At 50.9% G+C, this 18996-nt stretch overlaps 1 protein-coding gene across 1 annotated transcript in view; it reads left to right on the forward strand.

Moving 5' to 3' along the window:
- Mroh1 (maestro heat like repeat family member 1) overlaps positions 1-18996 on the forward strand; it is a 72992-nt gene that overhangs the window by 34058 nt on the left and 19938 nt on the right. Inside the window, exons 12-16 of the mRNA XM_048802418.1 lie at positions 834-907; positions 3091-3213; positions 18153-18263; positions 18559-18703; positions 18787-18858. Coding sequence (XP_048658375.1) covers positions 834-907; positions 3091-3213; positions 18153-18263; positions 18559-18703; positions 18787-18858 — 525 coding nt within the window. The remainder of the gene's footprint in view (positions 1-833; positions 908-3090; positions 3214-18152; positions 18264-18558; positions 18704-18786; positions 18859-18996) is intronic.

The raw sequence follows: 18996 nt of genomic DNA on the forward strand, positions 1-18996 counted from the left end.
TGCTGTCCAGTGGACAACGGCTTGGTCAACCCTCCCAGGCTCTTTTTTTTCCTTCCTTCCTTTTTTCTGCCTGGGTATCGAAGCCAGGGTGTTCTGTTACTGACCTACATCCTCAGTCCTCTGTGTCTGAGGCGTTTTGCTGAGGTGCCAAGCCTGGCCTTAAGTTTGCAATCTTCTTGTCAGGCTCTTTAAAATTTTTTTTTTTTTTTTTTGGTGGTGCTGGGGCTTAAACCCAGGGCTTAGTACATGCTAGGTAAGTACTCCTTAACACTGAGCAGCATGCCCAACACTTTTAAATTTAAAAAACTTGTGAATTTTTTATTTATTTAAAAAAATTTTGTAGTTGTAGATGGACAGAATGCCTTTATTTTTTTTGTTTGTTTTTTTGTGAGGCTAAGGATTGAACACAGTGCCTCACACATGCACACACTCTGCTGCTGAGCCACAACCCCAGCCCCTATTTTTTTCTTTTTCACTTTGAGACAAAGTCCTGCTAAGTTGTCCAGGTTGGCCTTGAACTTGTTCTTCCTGACTCAGTCTCCTGAGTTGCTGGGATTACAGGTGTGCACCACTACACTTGGCTCAGGCCCATATTTTTAACCTACTTCCCTGAACTGCCAACATTTTAGCTTTTTAATTGGGTAAAATTATGTTATTTGGGGGAAAATCGTTTGTCCCCTAGAGAGCAGTGGACTTAGGCCTTCTTCTTCTCCCACGTGGAGGCCTGGTAAGGCCAGACCCTAGAGGAGTGTTCTGGGCCTTGGGACAGAGGTGGGTGGGATGGCTGGTTCTGGCCATGGTGCAGACTGAGCCATTATGTTCATTTCTTGCAGCTGCTCAAATGGAAGTTAAGAAGCCCTTTATTCTCTCTGCCATGAGGCTTCCCCTTCTGGACACCAACAATAAGGTAAACTGGACAGGTCAGACTGGGCTCCACCTTGAGCAGCCACAGAAGAGTGCTCTGCCTCACCAGGCACTGGGCCACCAGCATGAGAAGGCACATGGGTTTAGTGTGTGGCTAGCAACTGCCTTTATTATACTCTCTTTTTTTCTTTTTTGTTTTATATCTTTATATCTTTATTTTTACGTGGTGCTGAGAATTGAACCCAGTGCCTCACGCATGCTAGGCAAGCACGCTACCCCTGAGCCACATCCCCAGCCCCTCATTATACTCTTTACACAGTTAACCAGGCCTAATGCCAGGGACCAACTCACTGCTGGGGCCAACTGCAAGTCCAGGGCTCTTCAGTACCACCCTCCGGTCCAGCACTCACTCAAGGGACTCAGAGAACTCAGGAAGCTGTTATATTTTTAGTTAGTCTGCTGCAGGGAGAAGATGCAGGATAAAATCAGCCCGAGCCAGAAGCCCGTGGGACAGAGTGCAGGCGAGGTCCAGACCCATAGACAGGGACCTCTTGTGGTCAGAATCACATTGTTAGACCATGTGGTTTGGCCTGTGGCCTAAGCCAGTGGGCATTTTTTTTTTTTTTTTTTAATATTTTGTTGTAGTTGGACACGATACCTTTATTTTGTTTGTTTATTTTTATGTGGTGCAGAGGATCGAACCCAGGGCCATACAGGTGCGAGCAAGCCCTCCACCACTGAGCCCAGCCTCAGCCCCAGTGGGCGTTCTTGTCAGCAGGACCTTCCGGTGGCTTAGGGTGATCTCCAGGAGTCAAGACCCCTCTTTGGGCCGTGCAGGTTTCCTGTGCTCAGGGCGGTCAGGACCTGCTTACTCAGGGGCAGCAGGGACCTGAGCTCCTCTGTGTTCTGCTCCGACCTTGCTGCTGGCCCTGGCCTGCTCTTTGGGTTCTCCTCTCACTGTTGTCCCTGGAGCTTCTGGATGGGTCCCGAGTTACCCCTGTGGCAGGGTCACGCTCCATAGTGCACAGACCCTCGTGTTCCGAGGCGTCCCCTGATGCCTCCCTTACAAGGCCCTGCAGCTGTCATGGGGGCTCACATGACATCTGCAGTGCCAGGGGCATCTGTGCCCACACCTGCCCCTACTGCAGGTCACCTCAGGCCCTCTGCTGCTCTCTAGGCAGTCAGCTGCCAGCCCAACCCACCTGATCCTGTAGGCACGCATGTCACTGGGGTAGCATGAGCTAGGGGTGCTCTGAAGAGGCCTCGCTGGGATGGTGATGTCCAACCTCTGCAGAGACTTTCTCAAGATGAGGGAGAAGCCTCCCAAGGGAGCAGTACGTGCAGAGGGCTTTGGGTGGGAGCAGAGGCCAATGTCTCTGGGGACAGGGTGGCGTTGGGATGGAGGCAGTGCTGGCTCTGGGGGCAGTGTAGCTTGTTTCAGCATGTTGGACTGGCCACGCCTTCGAGCCACCAGGAGTGCTTATGGAGCAGGGCTGGACATGCCGCTGAGGACTCCCAGGAGTGTCTGGGTGAAGGCTCACATCAGGGACCATGGCCAGGGCAGTGGTGCCCCCCAGGAAACCATGCACCAAGAGCAGCCGGCCCTGAAGCAGTGCATCCCCAGGCCAGGCAGATCTCAGGCAGAGAGAGACACCAGGAGGCTGAGTCTAGTCCTGGGCGGCCGCTGGCCAGTGTTCAGGGGGCTGAGGGCAGGGTGATTTGGGGTGGGCCCTTCAGCAGGACTGCTTGCATAGACTTGGGTGAGGCCGATGGAAGTGGACGGAGAAGGGAAGGAGTGAGACAGGGTGACTGATGAAGGGCTGTGGGAGTGGGGGCCGTGGGGAAGAAGGAAGAGAGGCCCCCGACAGAGCTGGGCTCGTCCACCACTGGAGGAGGATGCTGCAGGGGCTAATGGGGCTTCTGCAGCCCAGGGACCAAATAGCACAGGTGCAGGTGAGGGCACAGCTGCAGGCACTGATAGAGGTGTAGGTGCAGGTGTGGCCACAGGTAGAGGTACAAGCATACGTGCAGGTGCAGGTGTAGGTGTGGGTACTGGCACAGTTAGGAGCTGAGGCGCAGGTGTGGGTGTGGTTGCAAGGTGGGTGTAGGTGCAGGCATGTGTGCCGTGCAGGTGTGGGCAGGGGGAGGAATAAGGCCCCTGTCTGCCGGCTGGATTGGCATGACAGTCTCTGTCTGGCCCCTTCCTGACCTGTTGGTTCTGGGCAGGTGAAACGGGCTGTGGTGCAGGTGATCAGCGCCATGGCTCACCATGGCTACCTGGAGCAGCCCGGAGGCGAGGTGATGATTGAGTACATCGTGCAGCAGTGTGCGCTGCCCCCTGAGCAGGAGGTAAGGGCCACGCCTCACCCACCAGCCTCACCCACCAGCCTCACCCACCAGCTCTGGGCCCAGCAGCTGCTAGGCTCTTTGGCCTACATTGCCCCAACCTCTGTTAGTGCTCGTCACCAGGAGCTGCTGTCCCAGCAGTAGGTGGCCATGTGACCTGAGTCTGTGCACGGAGGTTCCCTGTTTCTGAGTCGGGGTCTCTGCGCCTTGAGTCCACTGGCAGCTCCCAAAACTCAGAAGAGGCAGAAAGCAGAGACGTGGTTCTCTTTGGGGCTTTTCTGTCTTAAAAGCTGGTAAATAAGTCAGTTTCTTCTTGAAAAGTAGCAGGTGACTGGTAAAAGTAAAGGGCAGGTGGGGAGGCCCTGGGTCCCTCCAGAGCACTGCAGTGATCTAGAAGCTGGGTGTGGCCTGGGAAGGTTTAGTAAAAAATGGGTTTGTCCCTGAGGTCAGCTCTCACACTGGTAACAGCCACTGCCTGTGTTTATCTTTTTTTTTTTTTTTCGGGGGTGGGGGGGTACTGGGGATGACAGGGCGTGTGCCATGCCCCCGGCCCTCTTACTTTTCTTTAAGTCAGTCTCACTAAGGTGTATTTGCATACAGGAAAATGCACCCTTTAAATTGCCACATGTGCTTTTGATGACAGTCACACAAGCACTGTGTCAAGACACAGGACATCTGGCACCCCACATTCCCTTGCCTCCTGGTAGCCAGCTGTCCCTCTGGTTTTGCTTTTCTAGAATGCCTAGGTGGGCTTGACGGAGTGTAGCTCAAGTCAGCTCCTCCCCTTGTATCAGGCGTTTTTCTCCAAGTACTGGGGATTGAACTCAGGGCACTGTGCTTGGTAACCAAGCACTCTGCCACTGAGCTACCCAGTCCTGCTGAGCTGGACTCTCAGGTCACCCTGCAGTCCCTGTCCACTGCTGAGTGCATTCCATCACATGCAGTGCCACTGTGAGTCGTCCACTCACATTAAGTGTGGGCAGGCTCAGCAGTTAGGAACCTCCGCCGTGTGCCGCTGGGCACAGTCTCCGTATTTTTTTCTCAGTGCACTAGCTGTACACAGTGGGATTTGTGGTTGTAGATCGTTAGGTGTCACAGTGTCACAGGATCATTTGGCCATGTCACTCCCCAGTATTTCCCGGCCCCCTCTTCTCTCCCCTTGGTCCTTTCCCCTACCGATGTCCCACCAGTTTTCATGAGATCCCCTCAACTTCCTGTCCCTTTTTTCTCTCTGTCTTCCACATGTGCCAGAAAATATTAATCTTGACCCTCAGAGTTCAGCTTATTTGCTTAACATAATGGTCTCAAGTTGTATCCAATTTCCTACAAAGACACAATTTCATTCTTCTTTATGGCTGACTTAAACTCCGTTGTATACGTATACCACATTTTCTTTTTTAAAAAATTCATTCTAATTTGTTATACATGACAGCAGAATGTGTTTCAATTCATAGTACACATATAGAGCATGATCTTTTATATCACACCATTCGTGTCTCCATACGTGTACTTAGGGTGACCATGTCCATCTCATTCCACCATCTTTCCTACTTCCACTCCCCTCCCTTCCTCTCCCTCCCCTTTCCCATCTGAAGTCCCTCCATTCCTCCCATGCTATCCCCTCCAGCCCCATTGTGAATCAGCCTCCTCATGTCACAGAAAGCCTTCGGCACGGGGTTCATCCCAGGGATGCAAGGTGGGTCCGACGTACGGAAATCAAGAGATGTGATTCATCACATCAACAGACTGAAGATAAGAATCCCACGCCCGACCCGTCTCAGTAGATGCAGAGAAAGTGCAGTGCACATCTATCTGCTGGCCGCATGGGCAGAATCCGTTTCAGATAGACCTACCTTGTTTTACCCAACGGCCCTTGATCGCCATTAGGCAGAAAATGAAATAACGTTTTTTTGAAGAAGTTTTTGTAAAGTATTGAATGAAACTTTGGTGAATTGATCTGCTCAGCAGTCCCTCTGTCCTCCTGGTGTTTGGTCATGGTAGTCTCAAAGAAGACCCAAAAAGCTCCACCAGAAAATTTTTAGAACTAATAAATGAATTCAGCCAAGTAGCAGGATCAGCACCCCAAAATCAAAGGCATTTCTGTACATCAGTGACAAATCCTCTGAAAGGGAAACGAGGAAAACTACCCCACTAACAATAGCCTCAAAAAAAAAAATTAAATAGTTGGGAATCAACTTAATGAAAGACCTCTACAATGAAAACTACAGAAGGAAATTAAAGAAGACCTTAGAAGATGGAAAGATCTCCCTTGCTCTTGGATAGGCAGAATTAACATTGTCAGAATGACTATACTACCAAAGGCACTATACAGATTCAGTACAATTCCAATCAAAATCCCAATGACATTCCTCATAGAAACAGAAAAAGAAATCATGAAATTCATCTGGAAAGATAAGAGACCCAGAATAGCTAAAGCAATCCTTAGCAGCAAGAGTGAAGCAGGTGGCATCACTCTACCAGACCTTAAACTATACTACAGAGCCACAGTAACAAAAACAGCATGGTATTGGCACCAAAATAGCCTTGTAGACCAATGGTACAGAATAGAGGACACAGAGGCTAACCCACACAACTACAATTACCTTATATGAGACAAAGGTGCCAAGAGCATGCACTGGAGAAAAGACGGCCTCTTCAACAAAGGGTGCTGGGAGAACTGGAGATCCATACGCAGCAAAATGAAATTGAACCCCTCACTCTCACCATGCACAAAACTCAAAGCGGATCAAGAACCTAGGAATTAAACCAGAGACCCTGTGCCTAATAGAAGAAAAAGTAGGCCCAAATCTCTGTCATGTTGGATTGTGCCCCAACTTCCTTAATAAGACTCCTGTAGTGCAAGAATTAAAACCAAGAATTAATAATGGGATGGATTCAAACTAAAAAGTTTCTTCTCAGCAAAAGAAAACAATTGGGGAGGGTGAACAGAGAGCCTACAGAATGGGAGCAAATTTTTACCACACGCACATCAGATAACATCAAAAGAACAAATGATCCAATCAATCAATGGGCCAAGGAACTGAACAGACACTTCTCAGAAGAGGATATACAACCAGCCAACAAATATATGAAAAAATGTCCAACGTCTCTAGCAATTAGAGAAATGCAAATTAAAGCTACTCTAAGATTTCATCTCACTCCAGTCAGAATGGCAGCCATTAAGAATACAAACAGGGGCTGGGGCTGGGGCTCCGTGGTAGAGCACTCACCTTGCACATGTGAGGCTCTGGGTCTGATCCTCAGCACCACATAAAAATAAATAAATAAAAGTATATAAACAAAAGAAGACAAACAACAATAAGAGTTGGCAAGGATGTGGGGAAAAGTTATGCTCATACACTGCTGGTGGTACTGCAAACTGGTGCAGCCAATGTGGAAAGCAGTATGGAGGTTCCTTGGAAAATTGGAGTGGAACCACCATTTGGCCCAGCTATCCCTCTCCTCGGACTCTACCCAAAGGACTTAAAATCAGCACACTACAGGGACACAGCCACATCAGTGTTAAAGCAGCACAATTCACAACAGCTAAACTGTGGAGCCAACCTAGATGCCCTTCGGTAGATGAATGATAAAGAAAATGTGGTCTATACACAACGGAATACTACTCAGCATTAAAAGAGAATAAAATCATGGCATTTGCAGGTAAATGGATGGAGGCGGAGACTACACCACATTTTCTTTACCATTCAGCTGCTGGTGGGCACCTAGGGTGGTTCCAGGGTTTGGCTGCTGTGAATCATGCTGCTACACACATGGGCTGGCTCAGTGGGTTGAGTGCTTGCCTTGCAGGCACGAGGCCCTGGGTCTGATCCCCAGCACCACAAGAAAAAAATAAGGTGAACATGGCTTGCATGTATTGCTGTCGTAAGATGATTTTAATGCTTCAGGGTAAATAGTGAGGAGGGGTACCACTGGTCCTATGGGGGTTTCATGCCTAGTCTTTTTTTTTTATATTTAGTTGTAGTTATTAATACCTTTATTTATTTATTTATTTTCATGTGATGCTGAGGATTGAACCTAGGGCCTTGTGTGTAGGTGAGTGCTCCCTGCTGAGCCACGCCCTGCCCCTCATGCCTAGTCTTTTGAGGAGCCTCCATACTGATTTCCGCGGTGGTTGTAACAATTTAAATCCCAGCAAGAGCGTAAAGTGTCCCCTTTGTCCCCTCTCCAGCACTTGTTGTTTGTATTCTTGATGACTGCCCTTCTGACTGGGGTGAGAGGAAGTCTCAGTGTAGTTTTGATTTGCATGTCCCTATTTGCTAGAGATGTTGAGCATTTTTTCATGTGTTTATTGGCCTTTTGTATTTCTTCTTTGGAGAAGTGTCTGTTTAATTCATTTTCCCACTCATTGATTGGGCTGTTTTTCTCTTGTGAGGTTTTTTGAGTTCTTTATATATTCTAGATATTAACTCTCTGTCAGAAGAGGAGTCAGCCAAGGTTTCTCCTATTCTGTAGATTCTCTCTTCATGCTCTAGTTGCCTTTGCTGTGCAAAAGCTTTTGAATTTGATGCCATCCCATTTATTAATCCTGGGTATTCCTTCTAGCTTTAGGAGTCCTGTTGAGGAAGTCCAAGCCTGCATCCACCTATACAGGTGTGTTGATCTTATGTTCTCTTCTAGGAGTTGCATGGTTTGGGGTCTGATTCCTAGGTCTGTGATCCATTTTGAGTTGACTTCTGTGCAGGGTGAGCAATAGGGATCCATTCTCATTCTTCTACATATGTATGACCAGTTTTATCAGCACCATTTGTTAAAAAGGTGCCTTTGCTCCAATCTGTTTTAGGCACCTTTGTGAAGGGTCAGATGATGGTATCTGTGTGGGTTTGTCTGTGTCTTCTATTCTGTTGTTCTGTGTGTCTGTTTTATGCCAGTACCATGCTGTTTTTTTTTTTACTATAGCTCTTTAGTATAATTTGAAGTCAGATATTTGATGCCTCTAGCCTGGCTCTTATTGCTCAGAATTGCTTTGGCTACTCTGAGTCTTTTATTCTTCTAAAGGAATTTTATGACTTTTCACCCCTAGTTCTGTGAAGAAAGTCATTGGTGTTGACGGGATTGCACTGATCTGTATGTGCTTTTGGAAAGGTGCCATGTGGACAGTGTTAATTCTGCACGTCTGTGGACACGGAGGGCTTCCCATCTTCTTGTGTCTCCTTCCGTTTCTTTCTTCAGTGTAGTTCTGTAGATGTCTTTTACTTCCTGGGTCAGATTCCTGCGTGCGTGTGTGTGTGTGTGTGTGTGTGTCTGTGTGTTTGTGGTTTTAGGTTTTTGTGAATGGGATAATTTTCCTGATTTCTTTCTCAGCAGATTCATTATCTGTGTAGAGGAAAGCTAGTGATCTTTGTATGTTGATTTTGTAACTTGTTGTTTGCTGAACGTGTTCATCGGCTTGAGCTTTCTGCATGGTCTGAGTACAGGACCCACCATCTGAAGCACCGGTGACGTGACCTCTTCCTTTTGTGTTTCTGTCCCTTTCCTTCCTCTCCTGCCTGGTGGCTAGAGTGTCTGTGCTGTATTAATGAGAGTGGTCAGAGTGCACACCCCTGTCTTGTTCCAGGTTTTAAAGAAGGGCTCTCGAGCAGGTTATGACTCTCCAAGTTGCTCAGGTTGGCTCTGAGTTCTTGATCGTCCTGCCTCAGCCTCCCGAGCTGCTGGGATCATAGGTGTGCACCATATTCTTGCAACCCTGGAATAAAACCACCTTGTTCATGGTGTGCAGTCTTCTTAATGTGTTCAACACAGCTTGCTGATACTAAGGTTTCTTTGCATGTATGGTCATCAGAAATATTGGTCTGTAGTTTTACTCTTTCTCTCTCTCTCTCTCTCTCTCTCTCTCTCTTTCCTGGGGATTGAACCCAAGAGCAATTTACCATATCCCCCAGCTCTGTTTATTTATTTAAATATTTATTTTTTAGTTGTAGTTGAACACGATATCTTTTTTATTCATTTATTTATTTATTTCTGTGTGGTGCTGAGGATCGAACCGGGCCGCCCACATGCTGGGCGAATGCTCTACTGCTGAGCCACAACCTCAGCCCTATTTATTTATTTTTTTGAGACAGGTTCTCACTAAGTTATTTGGGGCCTTACTGAATTATCAAAGCTGGCCTTAAACTTGGGATCCTCTTGTTTCAGCCTCCCTAGCCACTGGGATTACAGGCATGACCCACTGCGCTCAGCTAATCTGTAGTTTTCTTTCCTTGATGTGTCCTTATGTGGTTCTGGTATGAGTGTGATACTGGCTTCATAGAATGAATTTGAAAGTGTTCCTTCCTTGGGCCGGAGATGTGGCTCAAGCGGTAGCGCGCTCGCCTGGCATGCGTGCGGCCCGGGTTCGATCCTCAGCACCACATACAAACAAAGATGTTGTGTCCGCCGAAAACTAAAAAATAAATATTAAAATTCTAAAAAAAAAAAAAAAAGGTGTTCCTTCCTTTTGTATTTCATGGAATAATTTGGGGACCATTAGGACTAATTCTACTTTAAAGTTCTGGTAGAATTCAGGTAAAAATCCATCTGGTCCTGGGTGCTTTGTTGTTGTTGAAAGGTTTTTTATTGCGTCCTCTGTCTTATTGTTAGTTATTGTCCGTTCAGGTTTTCCATGTCTCCTTGATTTAATTGTGGCAGGCTGTCTGTGTCTATAAACACATCCATTTCTTCTCCTTTTCAGTGTATGGGAGTATAGATTTTCAAGATAGCCCCTAATGATCCTCTGGATTTCTGATGTCTGTGGTGGTTTTTCATTACTTTTTTTTATTAATTTGGTTTTTTATTAATTTGTGTCTTCTCTGTTTTGCTTTGCTCAGTTTGACTAAGGGTTTATCAAACTTACTTACCTTTTCAAAGAACCAGCTCTTTGTGTCCTGATCCTTTGCTGGTTGCTCATTCTGGATCTTTCTGGGTTTCTTATGGAGACTTTCATGGCCGTGACTTCCCTCTCAGAACTGCTCGCTGGGGTCCCAGAGGCCACCAGGTGCGTTGGACGGCGTTGGTCTCATTCTCTTCACCCAGTCACCGTTCCGAAGTGTACCATTCATCTCCAGTGTTTAGAGGATCTCTGTAGTTTTTCATGATAATATCTCATTTTTTCCATTATGACCTGATAAGATGCAAAGAATCATATTGGGTTCTTTTTGTTTGTTTGTTTTTGCATTTGCCAAGAGTGGCTTTGTGGCCTAACTGTGGTCTGTTTTGTAAAAGGTTCCATGAGCATCTGAGGGAAAAGTGCATTCAGCTCCAGTTGGGTCATTTTGTTTTTATTTTTAAGGTCTGAGGAGCCGTCCCTGAGTTGGTGTCTGGGTGACCTAGGTGTTGGTGAGAGGTGTGTGGAGATCGTCCACGGCTGTTGTCCTGGGGCCTGAGTCTCCCAGTTGACTGGTGTCTGTTGATGTCAGGAGGCGATATAAACGATTACGGTTGTTGAATCCTCTCGTTGGATTGTTCCTTTAGGTCTTTGTCTTTTCTGGTTGACTTTGGGCTGAAGTCTGCGTGGTCAGGTGTGAGAGTAGCTACTCCTGCTTGGTTGGGGCTCCATTCCCATGGGAGATCAGTTTCCACCCATTCACTTTCAGCCTGTGGCTGTCTTTGCCAACAACATACAGTTGGTCTGTTTTTTTGAATCCATTCTGCCAGCCTAGGTCTTTTTCTTTTTTTGGCTCTGGAGATTTAATCCAGGGTTAGTTTACCACTGAATTGCACCCTAGCCCTTTCTATTTTTTATTTTGCAATAGGGTCTTACTAAGTCACTTAGGGTCTCACTAAGTTATTGAGGCTGTTTTTAAATTTGCAATCCTCCTGCCTCAGCCTCCCGAGTGTGCCACCACGCCTGGCTAACCTACGTCTTTAACTGGAGAGTGAAGATGATTTACATTCAGGCTTATCACAGGGAGATGTTATTAATTCCTGCCATTGTGACTGGTCTCTGGTGTTTACCTGTCCTGTTTCCCATTCGCTGAGCTGTGCTTCAGACGAGGTCTGTCCTGGGAGCACTGGAGTCTGAGGCCCATTTCTTCTGTGTGGGCGAGTCCTCCCGGGGGTGCCAGCTGAGTCACCATGGGTTCTTTTAGTTTCTGCTAATCTTCAGGGACTTGAAAGGTGACTTGGCTGGAGACACAAATCTTGCTTGACAGTTGTCTCTTTCAGGACTCAGACCTTTCTACGCCCTCCTGGGTTCCTGCGTTGGTGCTGAACAGTCAGAAGGGTCTCTGATCGTCCTGCCTTTAGATGTGACCTGCACTCTTCTTCTGAGGCTTTTGAAGTCCTATCCTTGTTTTTGTTTTTGTTTTATTTTAATCATGATGAGTTTGGAAAAGCTCTTTTTTGATCTTGTCTATTTGGAGTTTGAATGTGTCCTGTATCTGGAGGTCCATCTCAGCCTCAAGGTTTGGAATTTTTTCTGTTATTATTTCCCTGAAGAGATTATTCATTCTACAACCCTCTTCAATTCCAACCACTTTTTTTTTTTCGTTTTGGTACCAGGGATTGAACTCAGGGCACTCGACCCCTGACCCACATCCCCCGCCCTATTTTGTATTTTATTGAGAGACAGGGTCGGAGTTTGCATAGCACTTCGCTGTTGCTGAGGCTGGCTTTAAACTTGTGATCTCCTGCCTCAGCCTCCCGAGCCACTGGGATGACAGGTGTGGGCCACTGAGGCTGGCTTCGTCTTTTCTCTTGACTGGGTCTAGCTGATCAGCAGCTTCTCCACCCTGTGAGGCTGCAGTGTTCCAGTAGATCCTGAGCACCTCACAAGAAAAGGAGAAACAGAAAAGCAACAGGCGGGGCCCGGTGGCGCCCGCCTGTAACCCTAGTGGCTCGCTCGGGAGGCTGAGGCAGGAGGATGGCAAATTCAAAGCCAGCCTCAGCAACTCAGCAAGGCCCTGTCTCAAAATAAAATAATTTTTAAGAAAGGGCTAAGAATGTGACTCTGTGGTTAAGTGTCCCTGGGTTCAATTCCTGGTACCGGGGGCCGGAGCAGGGGGTGGGGGGGAACAAAACAGAAACAACAGAAGCAGACAATACACAGTGTTATGATAAATACCCAGTACCCACCGTCCTATCTCAGTACTAGTGAACACAAAACAGGGACGTAGGGTCAGCAGCTTCCAACAAGAAAAACAATCAATAGCCCAGAACTGGCTCCAACATTTAAATAAACAGTAGGTGTCAACTCTGCCATCCCTGGTACTAATGACTCTTGACAACATGAGTGGTGTTGGGTGAGGAACTATAGAAATTAGTTCCAAAACAGTGGTAAAATACAGTTCATTAAGAGAAAGGAAAATGTGTGGGGAAGGTAGAAGAAAGTTTAGGATGTTTAAAATGGGAACAGAGAGACTGCAAAAGAGATGTGACAAGTGATTCTAGCTGGGCCTGGTGGCCCACGCCTGTCATCCCAGCGGCTCGGGAGGCTGAGGCAGGAGATCACAAGTTCAAAGCCAGCCTCAGCAGCAGCAAAGTGCTACGCAAACTCCGACCCTGTCTCTCAGTGAAGCACAGCATCGGGTGGGGACAGGGGATCTGCTACTGGAGGGAGAGGAAAGGAGACAAAGAGGAACAAACCCCAGACTCTGACCCCGGAAAGACAGGCAGAGAGCTCAGAGGTGCGGCCACGAGGAAGACGGAAGCCGTGAGTGTGCATGTGCGGGACCAGCAAGCACACAGACAAGACCAGGCCCGGAACAAGATGGGGCAGTGAAGGGTCGTCCCCATGGAAGGGCGCAACGTCGCTCCTGTGCCCGCTGAGCACTGAGAAAGCTGCGGGGGGGGGGCGGGCTTGGTGCTGCTCACCCCTGCCCCCGGGAGGCCCAGGACGGGGCGCAGTGGCTCTCAGCCCCCCCTTGTCAGCAGCTAGGGTAGGATGGGGTGGCCAGTGCCGCCAGCTGGACTGTGCCCATGAGGACGAGGTGGACGCCCTCCCAGGCGGGCAGCAGCGATGCTTATGAGGAGTCTCAGTGGCTGGGCGTGGGCTATGGGGGCTGGCAGGGGTTGGGGTGGGAGATCAGGTCAACACACCCCCCAGGGCCTGGCAGCTGGGCGCCAGGTCTCAGGAGCCTCCCGAGAACTCTGCTCACAGGGCGGGTGGGGGTCACCCTCCGCCCGCTCTGCTGCCCTCAGTCACGGCTCCCAGGATGAGTCCCCGTGTGCACTCACACCCACCTGTCCAGATCCCCGCCCGCTTTGGCTGGTCACGCGAGCCACCAGAGTCCAGGGGAAAGCGAGTTGGGCTCCCCTCTGTGTCCCTTGGTGGACACCCCCCAGTCCCGTTCTGCTGGGCACACCCTGGGCCATGCGCTGGGCACTTGCTGGGACAGGTTTGCTGGGGTCTCCAGCTCTACGGCAGCAAGCTGCAGTGTGGCCACCTCAGCTGCCCACGGCCAGGTGAGAAGCTGCACCTTCCAGACACCAGATGGCTGTGCAGGCCCTGGATCAGCTGAGCTCAGGCTGCCTTTCTGATCCACAGGACCCTGTGCCACATGTGTCCCCTGTGGTGCTGTGTCCTCCCTGTCCCCTGAGGTGAGCCAGCACCACTGTCCCTGCTGCCACTCCTTGGCTCCAGTGTGCTCTTTTCTTTCTTTTTAATGCACCCAAATTTCTGAGTCTCTAAAAGACTCTTGTCAGATGCTGAATGCCATTGGAGTCCCTCCGTCACCACCTCACTGAGGACCTGTGTCCCAGCACTTGAACCCTGAGCCCTGGACTCTGCCATCTGGACTCCCCCGAGCCCTGTCTTTGGAGCGTGTTGTGCAGCCCGTAACACCCGGGGAGGGGCGAGGGAGGGGCGAGGGGCCTGGGGGGAGATGTACGTTGAGCTCCATGGGAAACTCCCGAGCTGTTTTCCAAAAAGGAGGTGTGTGACGTTCCCAGAGCTGGGCGGGAGTTCTGCTCTGTGTCTGCGAGTGCTCGGGGCTTTGGGTCAGGACAGGTCTATGTTTTCAGTGCTGAGGATTGAGCTGGGGCCTGATGCATGCTAGGCAGGAGCCACACCCCTGGCCCAGGCAGTATTAATTTTATTTATTTCTAGTACAGGGAATCAAACCCCTCCTGCCTCAGCCCCATGATGCGTGCTCGGCAGCGGCTCCGGGCAGCCTTTCTGCAGTCCCTGCTGGGGTGGTGCCTCACCCTGGGTTGACCTGTGCTGAGCGGTCCGCGTCTCCCGTGGGCTCCGCTACCTAAGGCTGTGCTGCTGCTCTGATCAAGTCTGCTCAGACCTTGTGCTCCTCTTTGAATTGGGTTCTTTTCTTACTGAGTTTTAAGAGATGTTTGTATATTCTGGGTGCAAGCTCTTTCTCAGATATATGACTTGTAAGTATTTTCTTGCAAGTCTGTTGCATGCTTGTCTTTTTGATTCTTTGTTTTTTAAATATCTTCTTAGTTGTCAATGGACTTTATTTATTTCTGTGTGGTGCTGAGAATCAAACCCAGTGCCTCACACATGCTAGGCAAGCGCTCTACCCCTGAGCCCCAGCCCAGCCCTTTAATTCTTAATAATGCCTTTCAAAAGTAGAAGTCTAATTTTTTTTTTTTGGGGGGGGGTTAAGCTGCTTAGGGCCTTGCTGAGTTGCTGAGGCTGGCTTTGAAGTTGTGATCCTCCTGCCTCAGCCTCCTGAGCCACTGAGATTACAGGCATGTGTCACCGTGCCCAGCTACAAGTTTAAATTTCTTAAAGACCAGTTTACCTGGTTTTTGTCTGTGGATCATACTCTTGGTGTCTTGTCTGGTAGATCCTTGCTGAGCACAAGGTCACACAGATCTGCCATGTTCTTTCCTAGAAGTATTAAGAGGTCCCAGCCCAGCTGTCCCAGCACCTCGAGTGGCGACAACTCTTTTCCCTGTGCACCTGGTGGCTGGTGCAGTCCAGCGGTGACAGTGCCTCCCAAGCCCTGTGCTGCCTTCTGGCTGCAAAGCCAGCGTGCGGCTCTTGGCTCTGGCCCTGCCCCGCCGGGCTCTGGCGCCACCCTCACTTTGTTTGCTGTGTGGACTTCAGAATCGTCCTGTTGGTTTCTGGAACAGACGGTGGGATTTTGAGTGGGACTGTCTGTAGAACATTTGGGAGGGAGCCTCCAGCATGAGGAGGTCACGTCCCCATGCTCATTCGGATCCTTGCATGTCTTTCATCAGTATCTTAGAGTCGGCGAGACCCAGAGTCTGTGTGTCCTGGACTCCGTGGGTCTGGGCCTGAGCTCACCGTGTTCCTCACTTCAGGGTCTTCTTCCTTTTCACCTTTACTTCCTCCTCTTCCTTCCCTGTTTTCCTTTATCCCTTCTTTTTTCTTTTCTCCTCCTTCTGTTTTTTGTTGGTTGGTCTGTTTTTGAGATAGGTTCTCACAGAGCTGCCCAGCCTGGCCTGGGACTTGGGATCCTCCTGCCTCGGCCTCCTGAGTTGGATTTCGGATGGCATGGAGTTAGAAATGGGCAGACGGTTGGTTTTAGGTGTTGACTTTTTATCCTGTGGCTTTGCATTTTTGTCAATTCTTTGCAGTTTTCCACATGGAACATCATGACTTCTTGAAATCATGGTTTCCCGCTTCCTTCCCCTCCTGATGTCTCTTTTCCTCCTGCCTCGTCATCAGTTAGGACCTGCAGTCCAGTGCTGGCACCGTGGTGGGAGCCGAGCTCTCCCCACAGGGACGCAGCCCTGGCCTTCCCTGTGAGGCCTTCCCGCGGCCCAGGCCCCTGTGGCTAGTTGGTCGAGCTCCCTCCTCCCCTGGCTCCTGGAAGAGTCTGTGCAGCCTCCCTTCTTCCCAGTTGCTGTTAAGACTGGGCCCAGCAGATTGAACCACTCGGGGCCCTTGCCCCAGGAGCCACGTTCCCAGCCCTGTTTTGGATTGGATTTAGAGACGGGGTCTCACTGAATTATTTAGCACCACGCTGAATTGCTGAGGCTGGCTTTGAACTCACGATCCTCCTGCCTCTGCCTCACCTCCTGAGCCGCTGGGATTACAGGGGTGCACCACCACACCTGGCTGTAGGACGTTTTTAACTATGAAGTCACCTTCTTTTTGGGGGGGTCCCAGGGATTGAACCTGGGGTGCTTAACCACTGAGCTCCATTCCCAGCCCTTGTTACATTTTATCTTGAGACGTGGTCTTGATAGGTTGCTTAGGGCCTTGCTAAGTTGCCCAGGCTGGCTTCAAACCTGCCCTCCCTCCTGCCTTGGCCTCCTGAGGCTTGGGGTTACGGGCATGTGTCCCTGCACCTGGTGAAGTTACCTTCTTTAGTCACCACAGCACCCTTTGGGTTTTCTCTGTTTCTGGAGTGAGCTCGATTCCCTGGAAGGACTCGGAGAACTCGGCTGTGACGCCGTCAGGGCTGCGGCCCACGGGCACACCTCCTGTGCTCTCCTAGCCCAGCAGACACTGCAGTGCCTCTGCGGGGCCTAGACTCGGAGGCTGAGGGACAGGCTCCCCCAGCTGCGGCCCCAGGACTCCAGGCCCCGAGGGAAGGCGGGTGTCCGTGGACGTCATGTAAAACGGCATGGCGGTTTTGGATACATAAAAGAATTGAGAGCAGCTTCTCAGAGATTCTCATATACACCTATGGTCATGGCAGCACTGTTCACAGTGGCCGCAGGTGGAAGCAACCCAGTGTCCATGGAAGAGTGAGTGGACAGACACAACAGGCCTGTCCGTACAGTGGAGTACCATTTGTCCTTAAAAAGGGAGGAAACCCTTGCCCCCCTGCACCATGGGTGGCCTAGAGGGCATCTGTTGACAAGGGCACCTGCTGTGAGCCCACTCCGAGGTCCCTAGGAGCCATATCCACGGGGACAGGCAGGGCTGGGAACAGGGAGGGTTTAGTGTCCAGTGGGCCCAGAGCGGTAGTCTGGGTGACGAGGCGGTGTGGAGAGGTGGCAGGGGAAGGGGTGACCACTGAGTGTGCCTGTTGGGCCTGGGCACTGGCCCTGTGACACCTGGCACCCTGCTCAGCCCTGGCCCTCTCCACACAGGCTCTTGTCACCTCGTCTCTCTAGGGAAGGTCTCCGCTTAATCCCTTTAAACAGTTCTTGTGTCCCATTTTTACTTGCTGTTGTATGGCTGTTCTGCATCTGCCTGACCGTTCGTCCCTCTGTTGGTCTTTTAGCCTTTTTCATTTGATATGTCCCCGTCCTTCTTCCAACCAGTAGTTCCCCTCCACATCGTCGCCTTCCTGAGTTGGGTCCTCTGTGTCCACCACGAGGATCTTTCGCACAGTATTTCTGGGATTCTTTCTGGTTCTGGGTTCATGCTGCTAATGGTGTCCCTTCCTTGGTGAGTCTCAGCTGAGACGTGTCCCTGGACTCGGCCTGATACTGTGTTCGTAGTGTTCGTTTCTGACGGTTTAGTTTCTTTTTAACCCAGGTGTTTTCTTGGTGATCTTTAAAAGCCACCAGGTGGGTGTCACGGCTACTGTGACTTGTGTGACTGCCTGTCAGAGTGAGTCTGGCCTGCTTGATTTCTGCTCCTCAAGTTTGTTGAATCAGAGTTGCTCACAGGGTTTCCTAGGAGGTTCTGTGTTTTTGTAGCGTGATCTAGAAGCCTTGCTCGGGGCCTTCACATCACTGTTTCTCCACGTGGCCTTTGGTTCCTAAGACGAGGGTAGCAGGAGTCTCCCGGGTCTGGCGCCGATTTGCCCTTTCTCTGTTGTTCACGTTTTGCGTTTGGAGTTTCAAAGTGAGTGGACGGCTCAGAGCACCTGGGAGCACAGAGTCGTCGTCTTGTGGGAGCCTCTCCGTAAGACAGAGGACCGCAGCACCCAGCCGCCTGAGCCGCCTGGCCCTCGCGCGGTGGCCTGGGGGACTTCAGCCCAGCGCCTCTTCCTGACTGTGGCAGCTGAGGCAGGCGTCCCCAGGTGTAGGAGGCCAGCCAGGTGGCCCTTGTGTGACTGCCTGAGGCAGCGCCCTCGACCTGGCTCACGCACACTCTGGCCTTTCACCCAACCCAGCCTGAGAAGCCAGGCCCTGATGGCGAAGACCTGGCAGCCGCTGACAGCGTGCGGGCCGTCAGTGTCCGCACCCTCTACCTGGTCAGCACCACGGTGGACAGGATGAGTGACGTGAGTGGACGACCTCAGCAGGCCCTGCCTGGGCTGCCCCTCACCTGGCTCTCCCGGGGGCCCCGCCCCTCACCCTGCCCACCCCAGTCCTGGGTGACAGGTGAGCCGGGTGTTGCTCAGTGGTGCCTCCCTAGGGCAGTGCTCAGAGTCCCCTGACCTACAGCAGGACAAGTGAATGGCACATCCACACCTGAACTCTGCTCAGAGGGAGTCCTGGGCAGCCCCAGGGAGCGGCCCTGTTGGTGTGCTGGCTGCCCTGGCACTGACCGGGGCCCTCCGGGGCCTCTGCTCCCAGGTCCTCTGGCCCTACCTGATGGAGTTCCTCGTCCCCGCGCACTTCACCGAGGCCCTGACCCCGCTCTGTCGGAGCCTGGTGCATCTGGCCCTCAAGAGGCAGGAGGCGGGGACAGATGCCTTCCTGGTTCAGTTCGAGGCCCACGGTGCGCACTCCCCAGGCCCACCCTCACTTGGCCCCGCCCTGTGCCTGTCCCTCTGAGTGACTCTCTCCATGTCTCTTGTCCAGCCAACCTCCCGTCTCCCTACGCTGTGACCACCAGACTGCTGGTAAGCGCCGCTCTCCCAGCACACCAGCGGGCGCCCCCCACCCACCCCCAGCCCGCTGCTGGCTTGGCCCCAGCGCCTGCCTCCTGTGTCCCTGAATCTCCTGTCCCTGTCCACATGGCCTGCCAGGGCTGCCTTCTTGGCTGGGGACGCCCACCCCACCTGCTGGCCA

Source organism: Marmota marmota, unplaced genomic scaffold, assembly GCF_001458135.2.
Source record: "Marmota marmota marmota unplaced genomic scaffold, marMar, whole genome shotgun sequence".
Taxonomy (NCBI): domain Eukaryota; kingdom Metazoa; phylum Chordata; class Mammalia; order Rodentia; family Sciuridae; genus Marmota; species Marmota marmota.